The sequence below is a fragment of the Dendropsophus ebraccatus genome, chromosome 2 (genome assembly GCF_027789765.1).
Source record: "Dendropsophus ebraccatus isolate aDenEbr1 chromosome 2, aDenEbr1.pat, whole genome shotgun sequence".
Taxonomy (NCBI): Eukaryota; Metazoa; Chordata; class Amphibia; order Anura; family Hylidae; genus Dendropsophus; species Dendropsophus ebraccatus.
In genome coordinates, this window is record NC_091455.1 from 197,631,714 (window position 1) to 197,653,199 (window position 21,486).

The following is a 21,486-nucleotide window of genomic DNA, read 5'->3' on the forward strand; positions in this document are numbered from 1 at the left end:
TCCGAACGGACTTCCGGATTTTTTCGGAAGGTTCGGTTCGACCTAATTTCGGATTTCTTCGGATTTCATCGTTTAAAGCATCTATATGATACAGGGGTAGTGTATTTGGTTGAGTTTAGGGCTCTACATGTCAGTAACATCATTATCTTTTCATTATCTCAAAGTCAATTTTTTTTTAAGACTTCAATATTCACCATTACAGGGTCTATGCAGGAAACTCACTATTACAGGGTCTATGCAGGAAATTCACCATTACAGGGTCTATGCAGGAAATTCACCATTACAGGGTCTATGCAGGAAACTCACCATTACAGGGTCTATGCAGGAAACTCACCATTACAGGGTCTATGCAGGAAACTCACCATTACAGGTTCTATGCAGGAAAAAGGTCACAAATGCAGTGAAGGAGCAGCAGTAGTCATTGGAGGCCAGTGGAGGTCCAGCAATAGTCATTTGAGGAAAGTACAGGAGAAGCAGTAGTCAACATGGAGGCCAGGCATCAGCAACAGTAGTCAATGTGGAGGCCAGGCCGGAGCAGCAGTAGCCAACATGAAGGCCTGGCAGGAGCAGCAGTAGCCAACATGGAGGCCAGGCAGGAGCAACAGTAGCCAACATGGAGGCCAGGCAGGAGCAGCAATAGTCAACATGGAGGCCAGGCAGGAGCAGCAGTAGTAGCCAACATGGAGGCCAGGCAGGAGCAACAGTAGTCAACATGGAGATCAGGCAGGAGCAGCAGTAATCAACATTGAGACCAACAGTAGCGAACATGGAGGCAAGGGCAGGCACAGCAGTAGTCAACATGGATGCCAGTGAAGGCCCAGCAGTAGCCAACAAGGAGGTAAGGGCAGGCACGCCAGTAGTCAACATGGAGGCCAGGCAGGAGCAACAGTAGCCAACATGGAGGAAAGGGCAGGCACACCAGTAGTCAACATGGATGCCAGTTCAGGCCCAGCAGTAGCCAACATGGAGGCAAGGGCAGGCACAGCAGTAGTCAACATGGAGGCCAGGCAGGAGCAGCAGTAGCCAACATGGAGGCAAGGGCAGGCACAGCAGTAGTCAACATGGATGCCAGTTCAGGCCCAGCAGTAGCCAACATGGAGGCAAGGGCAGGCACAGCAGTAGTCAACATGGAGGCCAGGCAGGAGCAGTAGTAGCCAACATGGAGGCAAGGGCAGGCACAGCAGTAGTCAACATGGATGCCAGTTAAGGCCCAGCGGTAGCCAACATGGAGGCACGGGCAGGTATATTTGTGTCTTAGGAGAACACGTATGTCATATACACTCTCACAAGGAGCCAACTATTTTACTTTGAATATCTGTGGAGACCTTTATCTCCACAGATATCATTGGAGACAGTATAGTACTTATATATCTGTAGAGACCTTTTTCTAGAGTTTTATTCTCCACAAATGCACAAGGTATATTTGTGCCTCAGGATAACGCTTATGTCATATACACTCTTACAAGGGAGACAGTATAGTACTTGTATATCTGTAGAGCACGTTTTTCTTCTGTGCACCCTTTGCTCTCCTATGCCTAATCTATCTTTCACCCTCTCTATTTTTCTCTCTCAATCAGTATATGATTTTCCTCTCCGCTTTTCTAATAATCTTGTGGTCTTTGCTTTTGTAAATATCTTCTCAGTAGACAGTACAGCAGAGTACAGCAGAGTACAGCAGCAGCAGCAGCAGCGTTTTAACAGACTCCTTCCTCTCTCTCTCTCTCTCTCTGTGCAGACTGCGTTGTGCGGTCGTGTGACCGCTCCTCTTAAAGCAAGACCACGTCACACAGGGGGTGGGCTAGTGCAAGATCCCTGCTGATTGGATGTGTCCAATGGGAAAGCGCTTTTCCTGCCAGGAACACTTCTTGCTTTCTAAAAAGGAGGCTGCCATTTTAGAAAGCAAGAAAAAAATAAAATAAAATCGGAGCGGACTTCCAAAAATCCGAATCCGACCGGATTCGGACTTTTGGAAAAATCCGATCCGGATCCCATACCGGCCAAACCGGTTCACTCATCTCTAATAATCAGCGATCGAATAATTGTTTCCCAATACCTTGTTGTGGATTCAGGTGCTTTTCTGGAGATAGATACTCACCTGCCCTGATCCCCTGCAGATGTAGTTCTACTGACTTCCAGTCTTGACTCATCACTGTTTCTTCTCGGTTTCAGTAACGTACCTGCAAGAACAGACCTGACTGAGGTGAGTCACCACTGAGACCATTGATTGGTTGAGTGGACAGTTCCTGCGGGGACAAGACATTACAGGAATGAGGAAGAAGCAGGGATGAGTGAGGAGCTGTTGGAATGATGACTGTGGGGTTGACCTGGCCTCTACTCTGAGCTGCTGTTAATCTGGGATTTCTGATGGTTTTTGCAATTGCATTTGGGGACACTTTCAGAGTTTGGCCAATTTTTTGGACTGACTGAATGTCATTTCTTAAAGTAATGATGGCCACTCATTTTTCTTTACTTAGCTGTTTTTTTTCTTGCCATAACACAAATTCTAATTCTAACATTTGAGCGATAATCGGCTCGTGTAAACACAGTGAACGATCAAGCGACGAGCGAGAAATCGTTCGCTGTGATCTTTCAACATGTTCTCGAATCATCGTTGGTCGTTCTCTAAAAATTTGCAGATCGCTTCGTGTAAAAAGGCTTTTAAAGATTCACCCTATGTGTGAGATGGGCTGAAGCGATCTTAAAAACGATCGCAATAACGATTTTTCTAACAATTTATTTGTCTAAACGCTGGTCGTTATAAAGACCAAATCGTTGCTTAAAAAACTCGTTAAACGATCGGTTGGGCGAATTATCGCTCCATGTAAACGTAGCATAACAAGATTATTCAGTAGAACTATCAGCCGTGTATCCACTTGATTCTGCGCAACACAACTGATGGTCCCAACCCCATTTATAAGGCAAGAAGTGACAGCCATTTCCGGTGACTACCTCCCAAAGCTCATCAAGAGAATGCCAAGAGTGGGCAAAGCAGGAATCAAAGCAAAAGGTGGCTACTTTGAAGAACCTAGAATATGAGATCTATTTTCAGTTGTTTCACACTTTTTTCATAAGTATATAATTCCACATGTGTTAATTCATAGTTTTGATGCCTTCAGTGTGAATCTACAATTTTCAAAGTCATGAAAATACAGAAAACTCTTTGAATGAGAAGGTGTGTCCAAACTTTTGGTCTGTACTGTAAGTGCACTGTAATCGCATGTGGTCTACAGAGCTCGTATAGTGCTGGTATCTACCGCTACACCCGGACAATGATCCTGACAAGTAAACAATGAAGATTCCTATTGAATAACGACAGCCACCAGTATACTGGGAAATGATATGACTTTTTATTATGCAAAGAATAACATTTACTTGCTAAAAAAAAAAAAAAAAAAAATCAGCCCAGTCCATTATCTCTGAGCTCATTGAGGATCCGGCAGCAGGGATACAGACGGGTTTGTGTATTCTCAGTGCCGTCGGTTATTCAGCTGATAGGAGACTGTGCACGGTGCATGGCTCCTCATACATTATTTGCACTATAGATGGCAGCAGGGTCTCAGAGCTTAGTGCCGAGATAAAGTGATTGCTGGATCACCAGCAGGTGTTTTTTCGGGATGCCTTGATAATGCCGGAGCTTCCAGAGAATACAAACGGCTTGGCTAGTGGATATGTACTATGAAAATCCAATCAGTGGCTATCAGCTTGCCGTGATAGATTATACTCATTTCATTGCCTTGATTTTCTTTATCAGCTAACTACTCAGCTAAGTGCCATTCATCTGTGTACAAGTCCGAAGCCTGGATGGCTGATACCGGGGAAAATCTGCCCGCTTGTAATGTAAACTGCTGGATATTAGCGTATCGGTAATGCCATGCAGGATAACGCTATAGGATGTGGTATATCAGACCGGTGAAAGCTTTATAATTACGCAGAAAACCCAGAAATTGGCTGAATGTTCGGAGCCAGGAATGAGATCAGATTTCATGTGTAATCTGGCACGGGGTCTGCAGACGGACATCTGTGGAATAGCTTTAATTTGTAGATGCTTAACCCCTTGGTGCCGCAGATATATTGGACCCTAAGGACACAGCTTTTTTTTTTTTTTTTTTTCCTTAATTTCTTCTATGTGTCAAGGCTCGTTTTTAGGGGGCACCATTTTGGGGTATATAACATATTGAGAAAGTTTATTTTTGTCAGGGTTGTTCTTACATTTTTACTGTGTGTAGTATATAAAGTATATAAAGTCCCTTACTGCCACCTATAGCCTCTGTACCTTATAATCTCTATTTCTTCCATTTACTAGACAACAGACTAAGGGGGAGATTTATCAAACATGGTGTAAAGTGAAACTGGCTCAGTTGCCCCTAGCAACCAATCAGATTCCTCTTTTCATTCCTCACAGACTCTATGGAAAATGAAAGGTGGAATCTGATTGGTTGCTAGGGGCAACTGGGCCAGTTTCACTTTACACCATGTTTGATAAATTCCCCCATGGTCTAAAGTGAAACAGGCTCAGTTGCCCCTAGCAACCAATCAGATTCCACCTCTCATTTTCCAAAGAGTCTGTGAGGAATGAAAGGTGGAATCTGATTGGTTGCTAGGGGCAACTGAGCCAGTTTCACTTTACACCATGTTTGATAAATCTCCCCCAATATATTTCCCCTTTGAAAACATCCTTAAATCTGTGCCCCCTCTCTATGTGAGTTGTCCTCCCAGACAAGTTGTGAGTTGTGCTCCTCCAGTGTCTTGTTGCAATGTAACTGATCTCCCCTGATGACTGCAGCACCTCGATTTCCAAGACAGACTTGTTTCGGGATTGACAGCCTGCTCAGTCAATCACTAACCGAGACGGACAGCACCACGGCCAGTAATTAGCTGAGTGGGCTGCCACTTCCGAGATGAGTTTGTCTTGGGAGTAAAGGCCCTGCAGTCAGTGAGGGACATCAGCGACAACTCAGCAGGACATCAGGGGAACATAGAGAGGTAAAAATAAGGGGGGAGATCTATGACGCTTGCGTCCTGGGCGTATACCATGAAGCAGGCGCAGTTTTTTTACATGCTCCATGGTGGACATCAGCCGTAACTTTCACTCACCAAATGGGCGGGCAAGGGGTGTGTGGCAAGGTAGGGAGGATTACTGATTATAGAAACCCTCTCCTGCTCTGGACAGTTCCTTAAACAGACAGAGGTGGCAGTAGAGAGCACCACCCCGAGACTAAAAAAAAAACACTTCATGCAGGGCATACAGCACCTGATATGCACTGGAAGACTAGAGATTTCTAAATTCAAGTATTTTACAAATAATCTACAAATCGTATTACATTCTGGGACCAGCTGAATTTGACTTTTTCTCCAGTACACTCCTTTAAAAGAGTAAGCGAGAGGGGATTAAACAGACTGGTACCAAAAATTTATAAGATTTGTCAATTGCTGTTATATTAAAAAAAAAAAAAAACTCAAGCCTTTTAGTACTTATCAGCTGCTGTACGTACTGCAGGAAGTGGACAGAGGTTTCAGGAAGCACTTCTTAAACTGGAGAGAATACATAACTCCCTGCAGGGTATGCATCACGATAAGAGAATTTTTTCTTTTAAATAGAGATCATTTTTAAATCTGTTGGTTAAAAAAAAAAATGTTTTCCCTCCAAAATACCCTTTTAGGCGTCTTCTAGAGCATTTACTACTTTCTACTGTGCTAAATAGGATGTAGTAAAGGATTAGAAAAAGATAGCTGCTTCTTCCTCCCTGAAATAGCACCACCCTTGACCTGTGTGCGGTACTGCAGCTCAATTCTATTAAAGTGAATGGAGCAAAGCTACAATACCAAACACGACCTGAGGATAGGAGTTGCTGTTTTTGAAAGAAAGCAGGCATGTTTTATTTTATTTTATTTTTTAAATCCTGTTAATCATTGTTCATCTTCCCCTTCAAGCAATATAATTTCTAAGTTTATTCTAGATCTGGTTAGATAAATGAACATATCTGCATACAGAGCAATGTGTGTCAGGCTTGTTAAAGGGGTAGTCCGGCGGGGGGGCATTTTTTTCCTGACACCGGGGAGGAGGTGGCTGAGGGAAACGACGTCCACTCACCTCCCTGGTTATAGATGCGGGTCCCGTATCTTGGCGCTCTGGTCCCCAGTTCCCGGCCGCTTCCTGGTGTCTGACGCCGCCCGAGACGTGACGTCTCATGTCCGCTCAGCCAGTCAGTGGCAGAGCCGGGATCCGTTTCAAGTCCGCTCAGATCCCGCCTCTGTCACTGACTGGCTGAGCAGACCTGAGACGTCCCGCGATGCAGGACCCGCCGCTGGAACCGGGGAGGTGAGTGGACGTTGTTTCCCTCAGCCACCTCCTCCCCGATCCCAGGAAAAAAATGCCTCCCCTGCCGGAGTACCCCTTTAATAGAATACATTTTTTGGAATAAATAGTCCTCTCTGGATCTTTGTATTCCTTGTGTATAATTTACAACCTTATCTGTACAATCCTGTTATTTGATTCTATGTACTGTATAACCCCCATCTTACATAACGCTGACTATCCCTTTAAAGAGAATACCTTTGGAGCTGCCTCATGCTTCTCGTTCCTTTACACTTTGTCAGAGGCGGAGGATAGCTAAGGCCTCTGTGTGCTTTTCTAATGGCGTTTTATCTATTTACTGCATGGAAAAATAAGACTGTTTTCCCAAAGTTCAATAGTTTGAACTAAATCAAGTTAAATGTGTATAGCGCCACGGTGCCAAATCTCCAGCACTGGTGTGAAAAGAAAGACTAGAAAAAATCACTTAGAGGAACCGGGAACAAACCGCTTGCTGTGGCTACAAGGCAATCAATCTGCCGCCTGCTACTCCTTTAGGAGTACTTCTTTAATACATAAACTCCCAGCTGTTGCAAAACTACAACTCCCATCATTCCCTTACAGCCATATGCATGGTGTGATTTTTAGGTTTACATCAGCTGGAGGGTCACAGGTTAGGGGAAACTGCTATAGGGATAACTGCAATTGTTTAGCACAGGGGTAGGACACCTTGGCACTCCAGCTGTTGCAAAACTACAACTCCCATCATGCCTGGACAGCCAAAGCTTTAGCTTTGGCTGTCCAGGCATGATGGGAGTTGTAGTTTTGCAACAGCTGGAGAGTCAAGGTTCCCTACCCCTGGTTTAGCATGTGGTTAACATAGTAAATGGCGACCGGTTACAGAAAAAGATGTTATCCATTGACTCATCATGTTTTTACTGAACCTGAAGTAGTAGTCTAAAATAGGCAAAAATTTCCAACTACCCCTTTAGAGATATTGGAGCTACCAGAGTGCAACTATAGAGAGTTTTTCTTGCTCTTTAGAGCCCATTATGTCCATCCTTTACTTATCACATATTCATTTCAATGGGGAGTTGTATTGCCTTATATCCCCCCCATGGAGTCAATGCAGAATTGCACACTGTTTACCAGATTTTGGAATTAGAATAGTGAGGGATCCCATTCAGGACCACAATAGAGGGCAAGTACGACTAGCACACCTCCCTATTGAAGACTGTGCATACCCATGTGTTACACTTGCAGCAGATTGATTTGCATGGGCATAGTGTAATCCATTGCAGAGGCAATGTAAAAAAAAAAAAAAATTAAATAAAATTATAACTGACTGTCGGAGGTGTCAAAAGAGGCAAAATGTGATCAATTTAATTTTAAATCGTTTGCAATTAGAATAATGGGGCCTACCATTCAAGACCTTATGAACTACATTAATAGGCAAGTAAAAACAGCCTGCGTTACTGTTACCGAATAGTGTGCAAGTCCAACACTTGCAGTTTATTAAAGGGGTACTCCAGCAAAAATATTTTTCTTTCAAATCAACTGTTTTCCGAAAGTTATATAGATTTGCAATTATCTTCTATTTAAAAATCTCAAGACTTCCCATACTTATCATCTGCTGCATGTCCTGCATGATGTAGTGTATTCCTTTTAGTCTGACACAGTGCTCTCTGCTGCCACCTTTGTCCATGCCAGGAACTGTGCAGAGCAGGAGAGGTTTTCTATGGAGATTTGCTACTGCTCTGGACAGTTCCTGACATGGACAGAGGTGGCAGCAGAGAGCACTGTGTCAAACTGTAAAGAATACACCACTTATACAGGACATACAGAAGCTGATAAGTACTTGAAGACTGGAGATTTTAAAATAGCAGTAAATTACAAATCTATATAACTTTCTGACACCAGTTGATTTGAAAGAAAAAGATTTTCGCTGGATAACCCCTTTAATTCAGATGTGCACAGTGCTTCGTTTCCACCATAGAGGTGCTGCAGAACTGAACACTGGTTACCAGGATCCCCCAAAATTACAATTAATTTTTGGGGAATATCAACAAGAGAAAAACAAGGGATTAATGTTAGTTTGGAATCAGAATATTGGTGTGTCCCAAAGAGCTAGAAATAGCACCCCTTACACTTACACTACAGCAGGGGTAGGGAACCTTGGCTCTCCAGCTGTTGCAAAACTACAACTCCCATCAAATATCCAGGCATGATGGGAGTTGTAGTTTGGAGAGCCAAGAGCTGGAGAGCCAAGGTTCCCTACCCCTACACCACAGCCTATTGATTTTAATGGACACAGTGTAATGCCTTTTTTTCACCTGTGGAGGCGCTGCAGAATTGAACACTGGTTACCAGTCAAATTATTTTTAGAGAGGAACCCACAGCAAACTATTATGTGATCATTTTAATATTTAGAAACAAAAATAGTTTGACCCTTTTAAAGTTCTTTCCCCCCCTTTAATTTCCATTGCTGCATTGTTAGTGTTCTTTTTACAATACTGTGATATAAAGGACAATATTTGCTAAACACATCAATGTTATTATAAATATTGTGACTATGTCACCTATAGTGTAAACACCACGACTCGATACAATACAGTGCAATAAAAACCAAACATCTCAAAGTTTGATACATTGTTGCAGCAGCTGCAGCAGCCACATCCCTCTATGTGCTCAGAGCTGCTGTAATAATTCTCCCACCATCCAGCTCCATCCACTCCTCCTCCAGCAGCAGCAGCAATGTCCTGCATGGAAAGTGTCTACAGATATTGTGTGTTCTCAGGCTGTAAACAGAGACTTGGAGCAGCCCAGCTCTAGAAGGCAGCTGAGGAGGAGGAGGAGGGTGGCTGGAAGGAGGAGGAGGAGGAGGAAGGAACATGCCTGTAATTTTTTTTCCTCCTCTTCTTTCTAAGAGCAATCAGCTTGTAAGGTGGGAAGAGAAGAGAGAGAGAGAGAGCCTGTGCTAAGGACAGCAAGGTACTGCTACTGACTGCTGCTGATCCAAACTAGCTGCCCTAGACCCAGCTGCAGGACAAGGAGGGCAGAGTCTGGAAGATGCTTTATCCTCTTCTTCATATGTCTTCTCCAATGATTGGAGGCATCGACCCTGCTTGCTTGGATATCTGAAGGTGCATGCAATCCAGGGGATAAGAGACAAGGATCAAAGAAGACCATCCCCTGCCTCCTGTCCAAGTGAGAGGGTTGGGAGTGGTGGGACTACAGCTCACAGAACTATTTCACAGCTCTTGACATCTGGGTGTCTGGAATACTCCTCTGTTTACTAGGAGAAGCTCCTAATTCTTTAGCATTGCCCCCCCCCCCCCCCCCCTTGGGCTGATGATGTGTTCCCATGCTGCACCCCCTTCCTCAGGACATGTGTCAGAAGACCTTACCATCATCTTGGTGTGATATTAAAAGTTTACTGAAGATCAGAGAATTCCCAGCTGGAGTCTATTTGGTCTTCCCCCATTCATTGTTTCTTTTTTTCCTTTTGACAGTTGCCACAGGGTAATATGTGATCAGGGATAGAGACATCCCAAGGAGTTCTTCCTCCTGGCATTAGGATTGTGTCTGGACAAGTCAGATCTCCTCCACAATCCCCCTTGATCCTCTTCTGCCCTTGGTGTTTGCAGAAGTTTCTTCACTCTTCCCCTCTTGGATATAGCAGGTCATCCCTAGAGGAAGGATTGGGGTCTTACCTTGGGAGTTAAAGGTTTCCTCAGCATCATGGAAAGGATTAGGAAGACCAACTCGATATTTGGAGTTATATTACTTTTCAGGTTGTTGGTTGATCACTATGAGATGACAGCAGCAGAGCTGGAGCCAGGTAAGAAGTGCTGGGGGGGGGGGGGCTATGGTTGTGATATCTGGCTATTATAGGTGGTTATTATGGTGAGAAGAGGATCTAATAGCAGAATCCCAAAAAAAATTGCAATCCAGGAGAGCAGAGGTTAAGTAGCTTCTATGTAAGTTGTGAAGATACAGACTTGGTTAAGGCTATTGTCAGCATTACAATAGAAAAGAACCATCCTGACCAATGTTTTATTGGGTATCAGAGACAAGTATGAGGAATGTTGGCTGAGGTTTTGCTGGCAGCTTTACAAATTGGGCTTTTTTTTATTCTTGTGTTAAGTCCAGAACAGTTCAATCCAGGCCACCCTGAATGTAAGACCATGGGGATAGAGACCATTGCTGGACACCCACTTAAAGTGTCCTATAATGTATAATCTATCTATCTATCTATCTATCTATCTATCTATCTATCTATCTATCTCCTATCTATCTATCTATCTATCTATCTATCTATCTATCTCCTATCTTTCTATCTATCTATCTATCTATCTATCTATCTATCTATCTCCTATCTATCTATCTATCTATCTATCTATCTATTATCTATCTATCTATCTATCTATCTATTATCTATCTATCTATCTATCTATCTATCTATCTCCTATCTATCTATCTATCTATCTATCTATCTATCTATCTATCTATCTATCTATCTATCTCATAGCATACAGCATTATACACTGACTGTATCCTACAATAAGGGGAGAAAAGAGTTAAATATGTCAGAAATAGGCAGCAGATGGATGGTCAGCCTCACAGACTGGATGGATGGTTAAGAGAAGGCACTTGAAATTTACTATTCTGGTGATATTCTGGCACTCTTAAGTAAGCAGGGTTGTCACCTGTTATTTATATAGCACTAACATATACTGCAGTGCTGTACAGGGAAAAGGGACCTCAGCCTTATTCCCTATGAGGCTAAGAATGTAAGTTCTCTATATAAAGCACATAGATTGGAACAATTTCATGGGAAGCTGTTAACCCAAGAGAGCATGGAAAAAATCTATTCATACAGTCTATACTGATGCTGCCTAATGTCATTGAAGTCTATCTATCTATCTATCTATCTATCTATCTATCTATCTATCTATCTATCTATCTATCTATCTCCTATCTATCTCCTATCTATCTATTATCTATCTATCTATCTATCTATCTCCTATCTATCTATCTATCTATCTATCTATCTATCTCCTATCTATCTATCTATCTATCTATCTATCTATCTATCTATCTATTATCTATCTATCTATCTATTATCTATCTATCTATCTATCTATCTATCTCCTATCTATCTATCTATCTATCTATCTATCTATCTAGAGCAGAGTAACAGCCGCACGTCCAGATCCAGAGCGGTGGGTGCTGTGCAGTGAAAGTCCTATGGCATAGGATCCCCAATGTAGAAACGGCAAGAGACCGCAGCACACCGAAGTAAAGGTGAATAGTGTTTATTCCATCATCAAGGTACATACAACGTTTCGATTCAATCCAAGCTTGATAATGATTCTGGATTGAATCGAAACGTTGTATGTACCTTGATGATGGAATAAACACTATTCACCTTTACTTCGGTGTGCTGCGGTCTCTTGCCGTATCTATCTATCTATCTATCTATCTCCTATCTATCTATCTATCTATCTCCTATCTATCTACCTATCTATCTATCTACCTATCTATCTATTATCTATCTCCTATCTATCTATCTCCTATCTATCTATCTATCTATCTATCTATCTATCTATCTATCTATCTATCTCCTATCTATCTATCTATCTATCTATCTATCTATCTATCTCCTATCTATCTATCTATCTATCTATCTATCTATCTATCTATCTATCTCCTATCTATCTATCTATCTATCTCCTATCTATCTATCTCCTATCTATCTATCTATCTATCTATCTATCTCCTATCTATCTATCTATCTATCTATCTATCTATCTATCTATCTACCTTTCTTTCTTTCTTTCTTTCTTTCTTTCTTTCTCTTTCTTTCTTTCTTTCTTTCTTTCTTTCTTTCTTTCTTTTTTTCTTTCTATCTACTTCTATATATTCTGGATATAGTATTATAGTCATCAGTCATTAACAAAATCTTAACAATCTTTCTGAATATTATAAACTTATTGGCGCCTCATTGGTCATTGCCCAGAACTGTTGCTCCCTATTGCACTTTATTACCTTCCACATACCGTAAATCTCTTTTATTCCTATGTCACTGCTGTACATAAGGTTCTTCTACGCACTTTAAGTTGATAGGTCATTTGTTTCATGCAGGTGACATGGCTAGACCAGGTCATTCTTCTTCCCTGTGTCTCTAGGCTTTCCCCATACAGTCTGTGACTTGTATAAATGGATGACAGGCTCCATAGGATTGTGATGTAATGAGGCTCCGCTATGTAGTTACGCTGATCTTGTATGTTTCACTCTTAGCTGACAGTAATGTGCATGGTGCTGAGGTTGGGGTTGGTTGCTTATATTCTGGGAAATTGGAGTTAGGCCATGTTCACACAACGTATATTTTCATAAAAGTACGGCCGTTGTTGCCGACAACAACGGCTGTGCTTAATTCGAAAATATACGTTACCTTGCCTTCTATGGAATCCCGGCCGCTCGCTCCATAGTGTGTAGTGGGGAGTTCTGATGTGGGTGCGCACAGATGCGCCCGCATTAGAACTCTGTGGCACTAGAGATCATCCCAGGATGATCTTTAATGAGACCGGCCGCTCCGTGACCCGGAAGGGTCACGGAACGGCCGGTCTCATACAATGTGTGAATATAGCCTTAGGCTATGTGCAGACTGCGTATTGGAAAGATCTAAAAAAAAATAATCCCGGACGGTACTACAGTACCGCAGAGTTCTGATGCGGGCGCATCCGTGCGCGCCCACATCAGAACTCCCCACTGCACACTATGGAGCGTGCGGCCGGAGCTGCTCGCTCCATAGTGTGCACTGACAGGGTTTTCTGCTGCCGCTATTCAATGAATAGTGGCCGCAGATAACTAACATGTCAGTTGTTTGCAGCGCCACGAGAGATCCCAGCCGGAGCGTATACTATGTGTATGCATAGAAGACAAGGCAGCGTATCTTTTCGGAAAGTGTACGGCCGTTGTTGCTGATTGCAACAACGGCCGTACTTTTACGAAAAGATACGTTGCGTGAACATAGCCTTAGGTTGCGAGAACCAAGGCCCAGTCACTTATCATGTAGGAACTGATATTGTCTACTCATACAGACAGATTCTTCTCACATTTCTGTAGATGTTTAATATCAGCTATTTCTTCTTTAAATTGTGATGTTTTTTTATGGACACGTCCACTGTGCCATGGACTGCTGGCCTCAAACATCCTCTAAACAGAATTTATACCGCCATAGCCGTCCCCACTTTTCACCACCAGTCAGAACTTTCCATAGTTTGTCCCTAGAAACTTTTCTTCCCCTGAGGAAGTTGTGTGAGAGCTGCGTAGGGTCTATTCTTATGAATGAGGATATAAGGAATAGAATACAGCCATGAATCTGCAGTGGGGATGCATAGTCTATTGTGTCTATTGCTGAGCCCATCCAGCAAGTAAATCCAGATGTCATCTCTGCTTCAGCTGGTGCCATGGTTCAGCAGCTCTGCATATATTCCCTTGTAAAATTTCACCTCTGCTCAAAGATACAGTAAATCAACCAATTTACTCCGAGTGGAAATGAATTGGTTTCATATTGTATGCAACCTTTTGATAAAATTTTCAATTTAAAATTCTTCACCTTTGTAAGATCTCTGCTTGTGGTCAGTGAATAGAACAGGGGTAGTAGGGAACCTTGGCTCTCCAGCTGTTGCAAAACTACTTTGGCTTTGGCTGTCCAGGCATGATGGGAGTTGTAGTTTTGCAACAGCTGGAGAGCCAAGGTTTCCTATCCCTGGAAAGGAAATATTCTAGTTTACCTCTATAGGCTGGGAAGGGTACAAGTCTAATACTTATTAAACCTGAGAATTTTGTACAAATGAACCCAGACAATCCTCTATGAGCTTAATATTTACCTGCTAAGTTTCAGTTTCCTACTATTTTCGTGAAAAATTTCTTTCAAATCAAGAAAGTGTCTTTACTTCAATTGAAAAAAATCTCCAGTTTTGCAGTACTTATGAGCTGCTGTATGTACTGTAGGAAATGGTGTATTCTTTCCAGTCTGACACAGTGCTCTCTGCTGCCACCTCTGTCCATGTCAGGAACTGTCCAGAGCAGCAGCAAATCCCCATAGAAAACCTCTCCTGCTCTGGACAGTTCCTGACATGGACATAGATGGCAGCAGAGAGCACTGTGTCAGAATGGAAAAAATACAGCACTTTCTGCAAGACATACAGCAGCTGATAAGTACTGGAAGACTTGAGATTTTTAAATAGACGTTAATTACAAATCTATATAACTTTCTAAAAACAGTTGATTTGAAATATATATATATATTTTTTGTGAACAACCTTTTTAAGGGAGTTGAATTTTTACTTTTTACTACAGGAAAAGGCAGCACATGGATTTATTTCCCTGCTCTAGAGGTGGCCAAAAACACTACTATACACAGGAAAAAAATACAGTAAAAAAAATTGTAGTGGCTGCAGTGCCCTAATTGTTATGCTGCGGGGGTCTCTGCGATAACATAGCCTAATAATAATATAACATCACTTCCTGCGAGTTGCAAATCCCTTGAAAGAAAAAGACAGAAAAGGACCAAAAAAAAAAAAAAGTCACACAATGTTCAATAAGGCCAAAATATTTGGTATTATTAGGACCTGTAAAAGTAAGTTTTACATTTCTGCCGCATGGTAAACGGTGCAACGATAAAACAATGGTCCAATTTTATTGTGTTTTTATTAAATATGAATAAACCCATTTACAATGCGACTTCTCACGCTGTGTCAATAAAAACATAGAAAAGTAACGGCGGATGGAACGTGAGGAAGCCAAAGAAATCTACTGGATGTCATAGCTCTTAAATAGAGGTCTGGGTGTTTAAGCCCCGACCGATCGCTATAATCAGATCCATAGACTTATCACTATAAGATGGGGAGAGCTTCAGGCAAGTGAAACTACAAGCAGGAAATTCCAGTGTCATGGTATATGTTAAAGGGGTATTCTGGCGATCTATTTCTTCTTTCAAATCAAAGATGTATAGGTTTGTAATTTTTCTATTTCAAAATCTTAAGCCTTCCAGGACTCATCAGCTGCTGTATGTCCTGCAGGAATTGATGTACTGTATACTCTCCAGTCTGACACAGTGCTCTCGGCTGCCACCTCTTTCCATGTCAGGAACTGTCCAGAGCTGGAGAGGTTTTTATTAGTTAAAAAAAAACATATTACAAAAGAGAAAGTCTATAAGCTCTGACTTTAGTGCCAATAGCAAAGTCAACATGTTGGTACAAGGGTTAACAAAGAATATAGAAACAACAGTAATAAAATTTGGTATATTGTGTGGATATAAGGAGAGGTCTTCTATGGGGATTTGCTTTTGCTCTGGACAGTTCCTGACATGGACAGAGGTGGCAGTAGAGAGCAGTGTGTCAGACCATAAATGATACACCACTTCCTGCAGAACATACAGCAGCTGATAAGTACTGGAAAACTTGAGATTTTTAAATAGAATTACATTTCAAATCTAAATAACGTTCTGATACCAGTTGATTTGAAAGAAAACATTTTCTTCCCTAGAGTACCCCTTTAATTCTATATCAAGATCTTGTATTTGCCCCTCTGCCATGCTGGTGCCTGACCCTAAGAGACAATAGGCCGCACACTGTGCATCTCTAACTTGCAGCTAAAGCTATTTGTACTCAAATTTGCATGAATTCCCTTTGGTTCTGTTCACACATTAATGTTTATTGATGCAAAGGCTGAGCGTTCTGCCCACACTGTTATACGGATAATTGTGCTTTTATATAGAGCAAGGAATTATTTAAAGGAGTATTATAAATGAGGTATACAGCATGTAAAAGTTTTTAATCAACTGGTGTCAGAAAGTGTCAGTAACTTACTTCTACTACAAAATCTTAAGTCTTCCAGTACTTATCAGCTGCTGTATGTCATAGATATAGACATAGATTGTAGGACATACAGCAGCTGATAAGTACTAGAACACTGGAAATTTTTTTTAATACAATTAAATTACAAATATCTTTCTGACACTTTCTGGTTTCATGAAACATCCCTCAAATAAAAGAAAGGAAATTGTTTTTGTTTCCAGATCAAATTGAGTTATAAAATTCCAAATACCAGAAAATGTTTGAGAATCTTTTGAGCTCTTTTCACATTCCCTTAAATGGGTATTCCGGAGAATAAAAATTATTTTTCTTTTACATTCCTTTAATAAAGTTGTATCACTTTGTAATATAAAAATGTAAAATAAAATATTAATAGTATTTTTTTTTTTTTTTTACATTATTACATTGAGTGGCAACAGTTAGGGTCCTATTAGAGAGGCCAATGGTGGCCCGATCAGTAATGTAAACAAGCACCAATCTGCTAGATCAGTGCTTTACTAGGCCTGATAATCATTTACAATAGAAATGGCTGCACGAACATCACTAGTGATGTCCATGCAGCCTTTGCCTAAACAGTTTATACATTACCTATCCATGTTCCCCCCTATTTGGGTGTGTCTTTTATTAAAAAGGCCATTGAGTTAAATAGCAAAAACGGTGAAAGGAAAGTGAAAAAAAAAGAAGAGAAAAACTCAAAAAAATAACGTCCATTGCTTGGAAAAGACGTCTGCAAATAATTGTCATGATGATTTTTTTTACGTCCACGCAAACTAAGTCCATTATTGAATACACTGTGTACATTGGGTGGCCGTCATTCCATTGAATTCAATAAGGGACGTCTTATTAAAAGAAAAAAAAAAAGTGGGTGCCTTTTCTCTCTTAAATTTTTTTAATTTTTTTTTTACTTTCTCTATTTTATTATTCTGGAAAAGCCCTTTAACTGTCCTCTTAAGTGCAACCATTGCCTGCCATCTTTGCTTAGCTTGCCTATATTTTGAGGTCATGTACCCGGACACCAGGACAAGTATCCACCATTTTTGTTGCACAATAGTTTCATCAAAAAGTATCGTCTAAATTAAACAAAGTTCCCGTCGACCATAAACATCACAGATCAACTTACTCTAAAGCCATCAAGACCAATTATACTCTATGACGGCAGACAGAATAGCCAGTAAAGTTATATTGTAGCGCTCTAGTTTGACTGATAAGATATATTACTCCGCAGGGCAAAACTATTTCCCCAGTTTTTTATTTTAAAAGCTTTATATATGATTCCAGCTGCTAGTATGCAAAGCTGCAATAATGTAATGTCTATAGGTATAACCGTGTCCCGTGATGGCCAATAAGGGGCAATGTGAGAAAGGCTCAGGTTTTTATGTGTCTTGATATATTATTACATATTAGATGAAATCTCCAGCCCGCTATGAAGCGATGAGGTTGGAAGCAGCTTTAGGGCTGGAGAGGATTCGGTCCAAGAAGCTTAAAACGCAAACATAGATCTTCCTGCCGCTCCAGGGGAACATTCTACGGCTTGATATTAAATGTGAAGCGCCTCTACCCTATTAGTCTGTATGTCACGGACAATGGCCTGAATTGTGTGAAGTTCTCCATAAGCTTACCATACAGGTTAGGTAAGTGTTGGGCAGGACTGTTGGTTTTATTGGGATTGGCCAACCATGTATTGTGTATGGGGCTCTCTAATCCCGCCAATGTGGAGGACGGAGAATGTTAGGAGGAGGATGGGACATGTTGGATTTCATCTGCCTGATCCTTTCATTTGCATATGGGGAGAAGACATGTTGCCCAAATGAGGGTTCGACAAACAGTTACCTTATGGATATGGCGACCTTTACCTATACTATTTTATTCTGTGCTTATTGTCGCCTCCCACTTTATTATGCATTTGCATAGTAATGTATCATATCGGAAGTTCTGTATTAAGAAAGACTTTAGAAGAGAAGGATTTAGGGACAGTGAGTTCTGAGACCTCACAATGAGTGCAGCCAGGCAGAAGGGAAAGCTAATTGTATGCTGGGCTGTATATACATATATATATATATATATATATATATATATATATATATATATATATATGTGTGTGTGTAATGGTATGCTGGGCTATATATATATAATGGTATGCTGGGCTGTATATATAATGATATGCTGGGCTGTATATATATATATAATGGTATGCTGGGCTGTATATATAATGGTATGCTGGGCTGTGTATATAATAGTATGATGGGCTGTATATATATATATATATATAATGGTATGCTGGGCTGTATAGCTAGAGGTATAACCAGTAGGAAGAGGGAGATTGTGATCCTGCTGTATAGAGCTCTAGTGAGACCACATCTGGAATACTGTGTCCAGTTCTGGAGACCTCACCTACAAAAAGATATAGAACGGTTCCAAAGACAGACTACAAAAATGGTGGAGGGTGTCAGGTATAAAACATCAGAAAAGACTTAAGGATCTAAATCTGTATAGTCTGGAGGGAAGAAAGGAAAGGGGGACATGATGGAAACCTTTATATATGTTACAGGACTAAATAAGGTTCAGGAGGAAAGTGTTTTTAGAAAAATAAAAATAAACTCAAGAACAAGAGGACACAGTGAGAGGTTAGTTGGGGGAAAGATCAGAAACCATGCAAGAATATCTTACTTTCCTGAGGGAGTAGTAGATGGAACAGATCTCCAGCAGGTGTGGTAGGTAAATTGCAGTGAGTATAAACCTGCTGGGGATAAGCCTATATCTATCCTAGGACGATGATATAAGGGTGGACTAGATGGACCAGGGGAGCTTTTTCTGCCGCCAGTCTTCTATGTTTCTATAGGAGGGAACAGGGAGCATCAACTTCTGAGAATATTTCTGTATCCAAAAAAAGGGATTACCTTACAGGCCTTTATAGCGCACAATAAAGAGCAAATTTCATATTGAGTTTTTCATTATTTGTGAGGACATTGGAGATTTAGGAAGCACTTCAGATATAATATTCTCTATTACATGTAGAACCAAAGGGAAAACATATTCGAAATACAATTTTACAAAACCCATCTGTCCCGAGTCGTAGAGCTGCCTCATACACGGATCTATACAGTAATACTGAAGACAATAACCTAGTATCAGATCAATAGAGGAGCTAATGAACTAATAACAAGCACAATATTAGAGAGTTTTCTTCTAGAATAATAATTAAAAAAAAAAAAAGGTAAAACCATGCTGCTGCTATTAGGTACATTGTTCTTAGCTGGTCTCAGTGGTCACATGGTGTAGAAGTTGAAAGCCACCCTAGGGCATCCAGGAAAACATGATAGAGCCCATGTTTTCCAGGACTCTTTAGGGTAACATCAAACTTCTCCAGCTGCTGGGAGTCAAATGCTGAGAGTTGAGGTTCGGAAAACATTGCCCCGCTCGAACAGTTTGGCAAGTCCGCTTAACCCTATTCAGCATTCCCATAGAGAATGAATGGAGCATCGGTTAGGCACAGAGTGTACCATTCATTGTGAGCACAGTTATGTCACGATCGTCAGGGATCCCAGAAATCAGACCACTACCAAGTATTCTTATTCCCTATGGAAATACCCCATTTGTGTTATATATAAAATGAACCTAAATAAAGCCAACCTAAGGCTGGGAGGGCTTAAAGCAAATGTACCATCGGGTACACTCGCTTTAAGCGTTGCATATGAATAGAATGGCACTGGCACGGGGAAGCTGATCTCACTGTCCTTCTTTTGAACCGTGGCCTGATTCCTGCGCATGACAATGGTCTATTACCAAGCACTGAAGCACTGGAGGTGGGCTGGCCAACCCCCAGTGGGAGAAAAACCCTTCCCTTTTATGACCCTGCTCTTTTAGAATCAATGGAGCCACGTCATAGAGGGGTGGCTGTTTCCTCCAGTGCTTCAGCCTGGGCCGGTGCTTGGTAATAGCCCAGTGCTGTGCACGACTTTCCCGCACCAGTGCCGTTTTAGCCATATGCAATACTTAAAGCAAATGTACCTGATGGTACATTCTCTTTAAAGAGACTTGTAGTTTTATAATTTTGTAATCGTTAAATACCGGTTAAGAACAATAGTCTGCATCCTGCTGTCCCATTGTGTCATGAATCCTTCCCAATAGATGAAGTGCTACAGGTTGACCTCCATTGGTTTAGCATAGTTCACAGCCCAACAGCAGTGTGATCAATTAGTAGCAATTTTTTCAAAAAAAGACACATTTTTCCTGCCCCTTTTAGGTTCAAATTATTTGCCCCATACTCTATTGTCACCATTTATGGGCTCTATACAAACAATTCTTAAAAGGGTTATCCAGCGCTACAAAAACATGGCCACTTTTTCCCCCTCTCTTGTCTCCAGTTTGGGTGTGGTTTTGAAACTCCGTTCCATTGAAGTAAATGGAGCTTAATTGCAAACCACACCTGACCTGGAGACAAGAGTAGGGGGAAAAGTGGCCATGTTTTGTAGCGCTGGATAACCCCTTCAATACATGACATAGCAGGGACCTGTAATTCAGGTTACAACCACTAGGGGTGATTTACTAAATAACAAAAGTTTATGTTTAAATCCTTCCAATTTGCATTTCTGTCCATGTTTCTCTTAATTTTGGTTGAATGTAATGAAGTCTTTGCTCATTACTCTTTAAACGGTGAACTTCTTCTATACATATTATTTTTTCAATGACTTTTAAGCAGTCCTGCAGTCCTACTAACAAAACTAATAGAAAATGTGATTGCCGTAATGATTTTACATATGGATATTGGAAAAAGTCTAATGAATCGGAGATTTTATTCCGAGTTATGTTAATGCCATGTGGCAGCGAATAAATATAATCTATCTACCCTAGTATGTTCCTGGAACGCTGCGGATCTGCTTTGCATGCTGTGTGTTCTTGTCTCTTGTATAATTTACCCTGTGGCCATATCCACTATGCTAATAGCCTGCTCTACACTGATAATATGACTTGTTACTTACGGGAAGGGAGCCGGCTGGGTGTAGGAAGTTGTAAGCTTCATAACCTAATGCATGAAATGTAGGACACCGGCTAGTTATGGCGTCCTGGCTCATGTGAACTATGAAGAATAGAATGGCTTTAGGGGTAAGTCTAGCTATTTAGAAAGAAGAAGTGTAAAATTATAATATAAAGTGTATAATAAGAGTAGGAATCTTAGAAATATGCGAGTTTTATGCGAGAAATATATGAGTTTTATGGTTTGGATCCCATATAGTGTGTTAAACGCTCAATCAGCGAAATAGTGGAGCGTGATCTATCTGTAGACCTGTAGATTGTGGCTAGACCGAT

The 21,486-nt window shown here is 41.1% G+C and overlaps 1 protein-coding gene across 1 annotated transcript in view; it reads left to right on the forward strand.

The window, feature by feature from the left end:
- The first annotated feature begins 9,083 nt into the window (after positions 1-9,083).
- The window catches only part of PLXDC2 (plexin domain containing 2), a 317,756-nt gene continuing 305,353 nt past the window's right edge, over positions 9,084-21,486 (forward strand). The window contains exon 1 of the mRNA XM_069959035.1: positions 9,084-10,133. Coding sequence (XP_069815136.1) covers positions 10,034-10,133 — 100 coding nt within the window. The 5' untranslated portion in view covers positions 9,084-10,033. The remainder of the gene's footprint in view (positions 10,134-21,486) is intronic.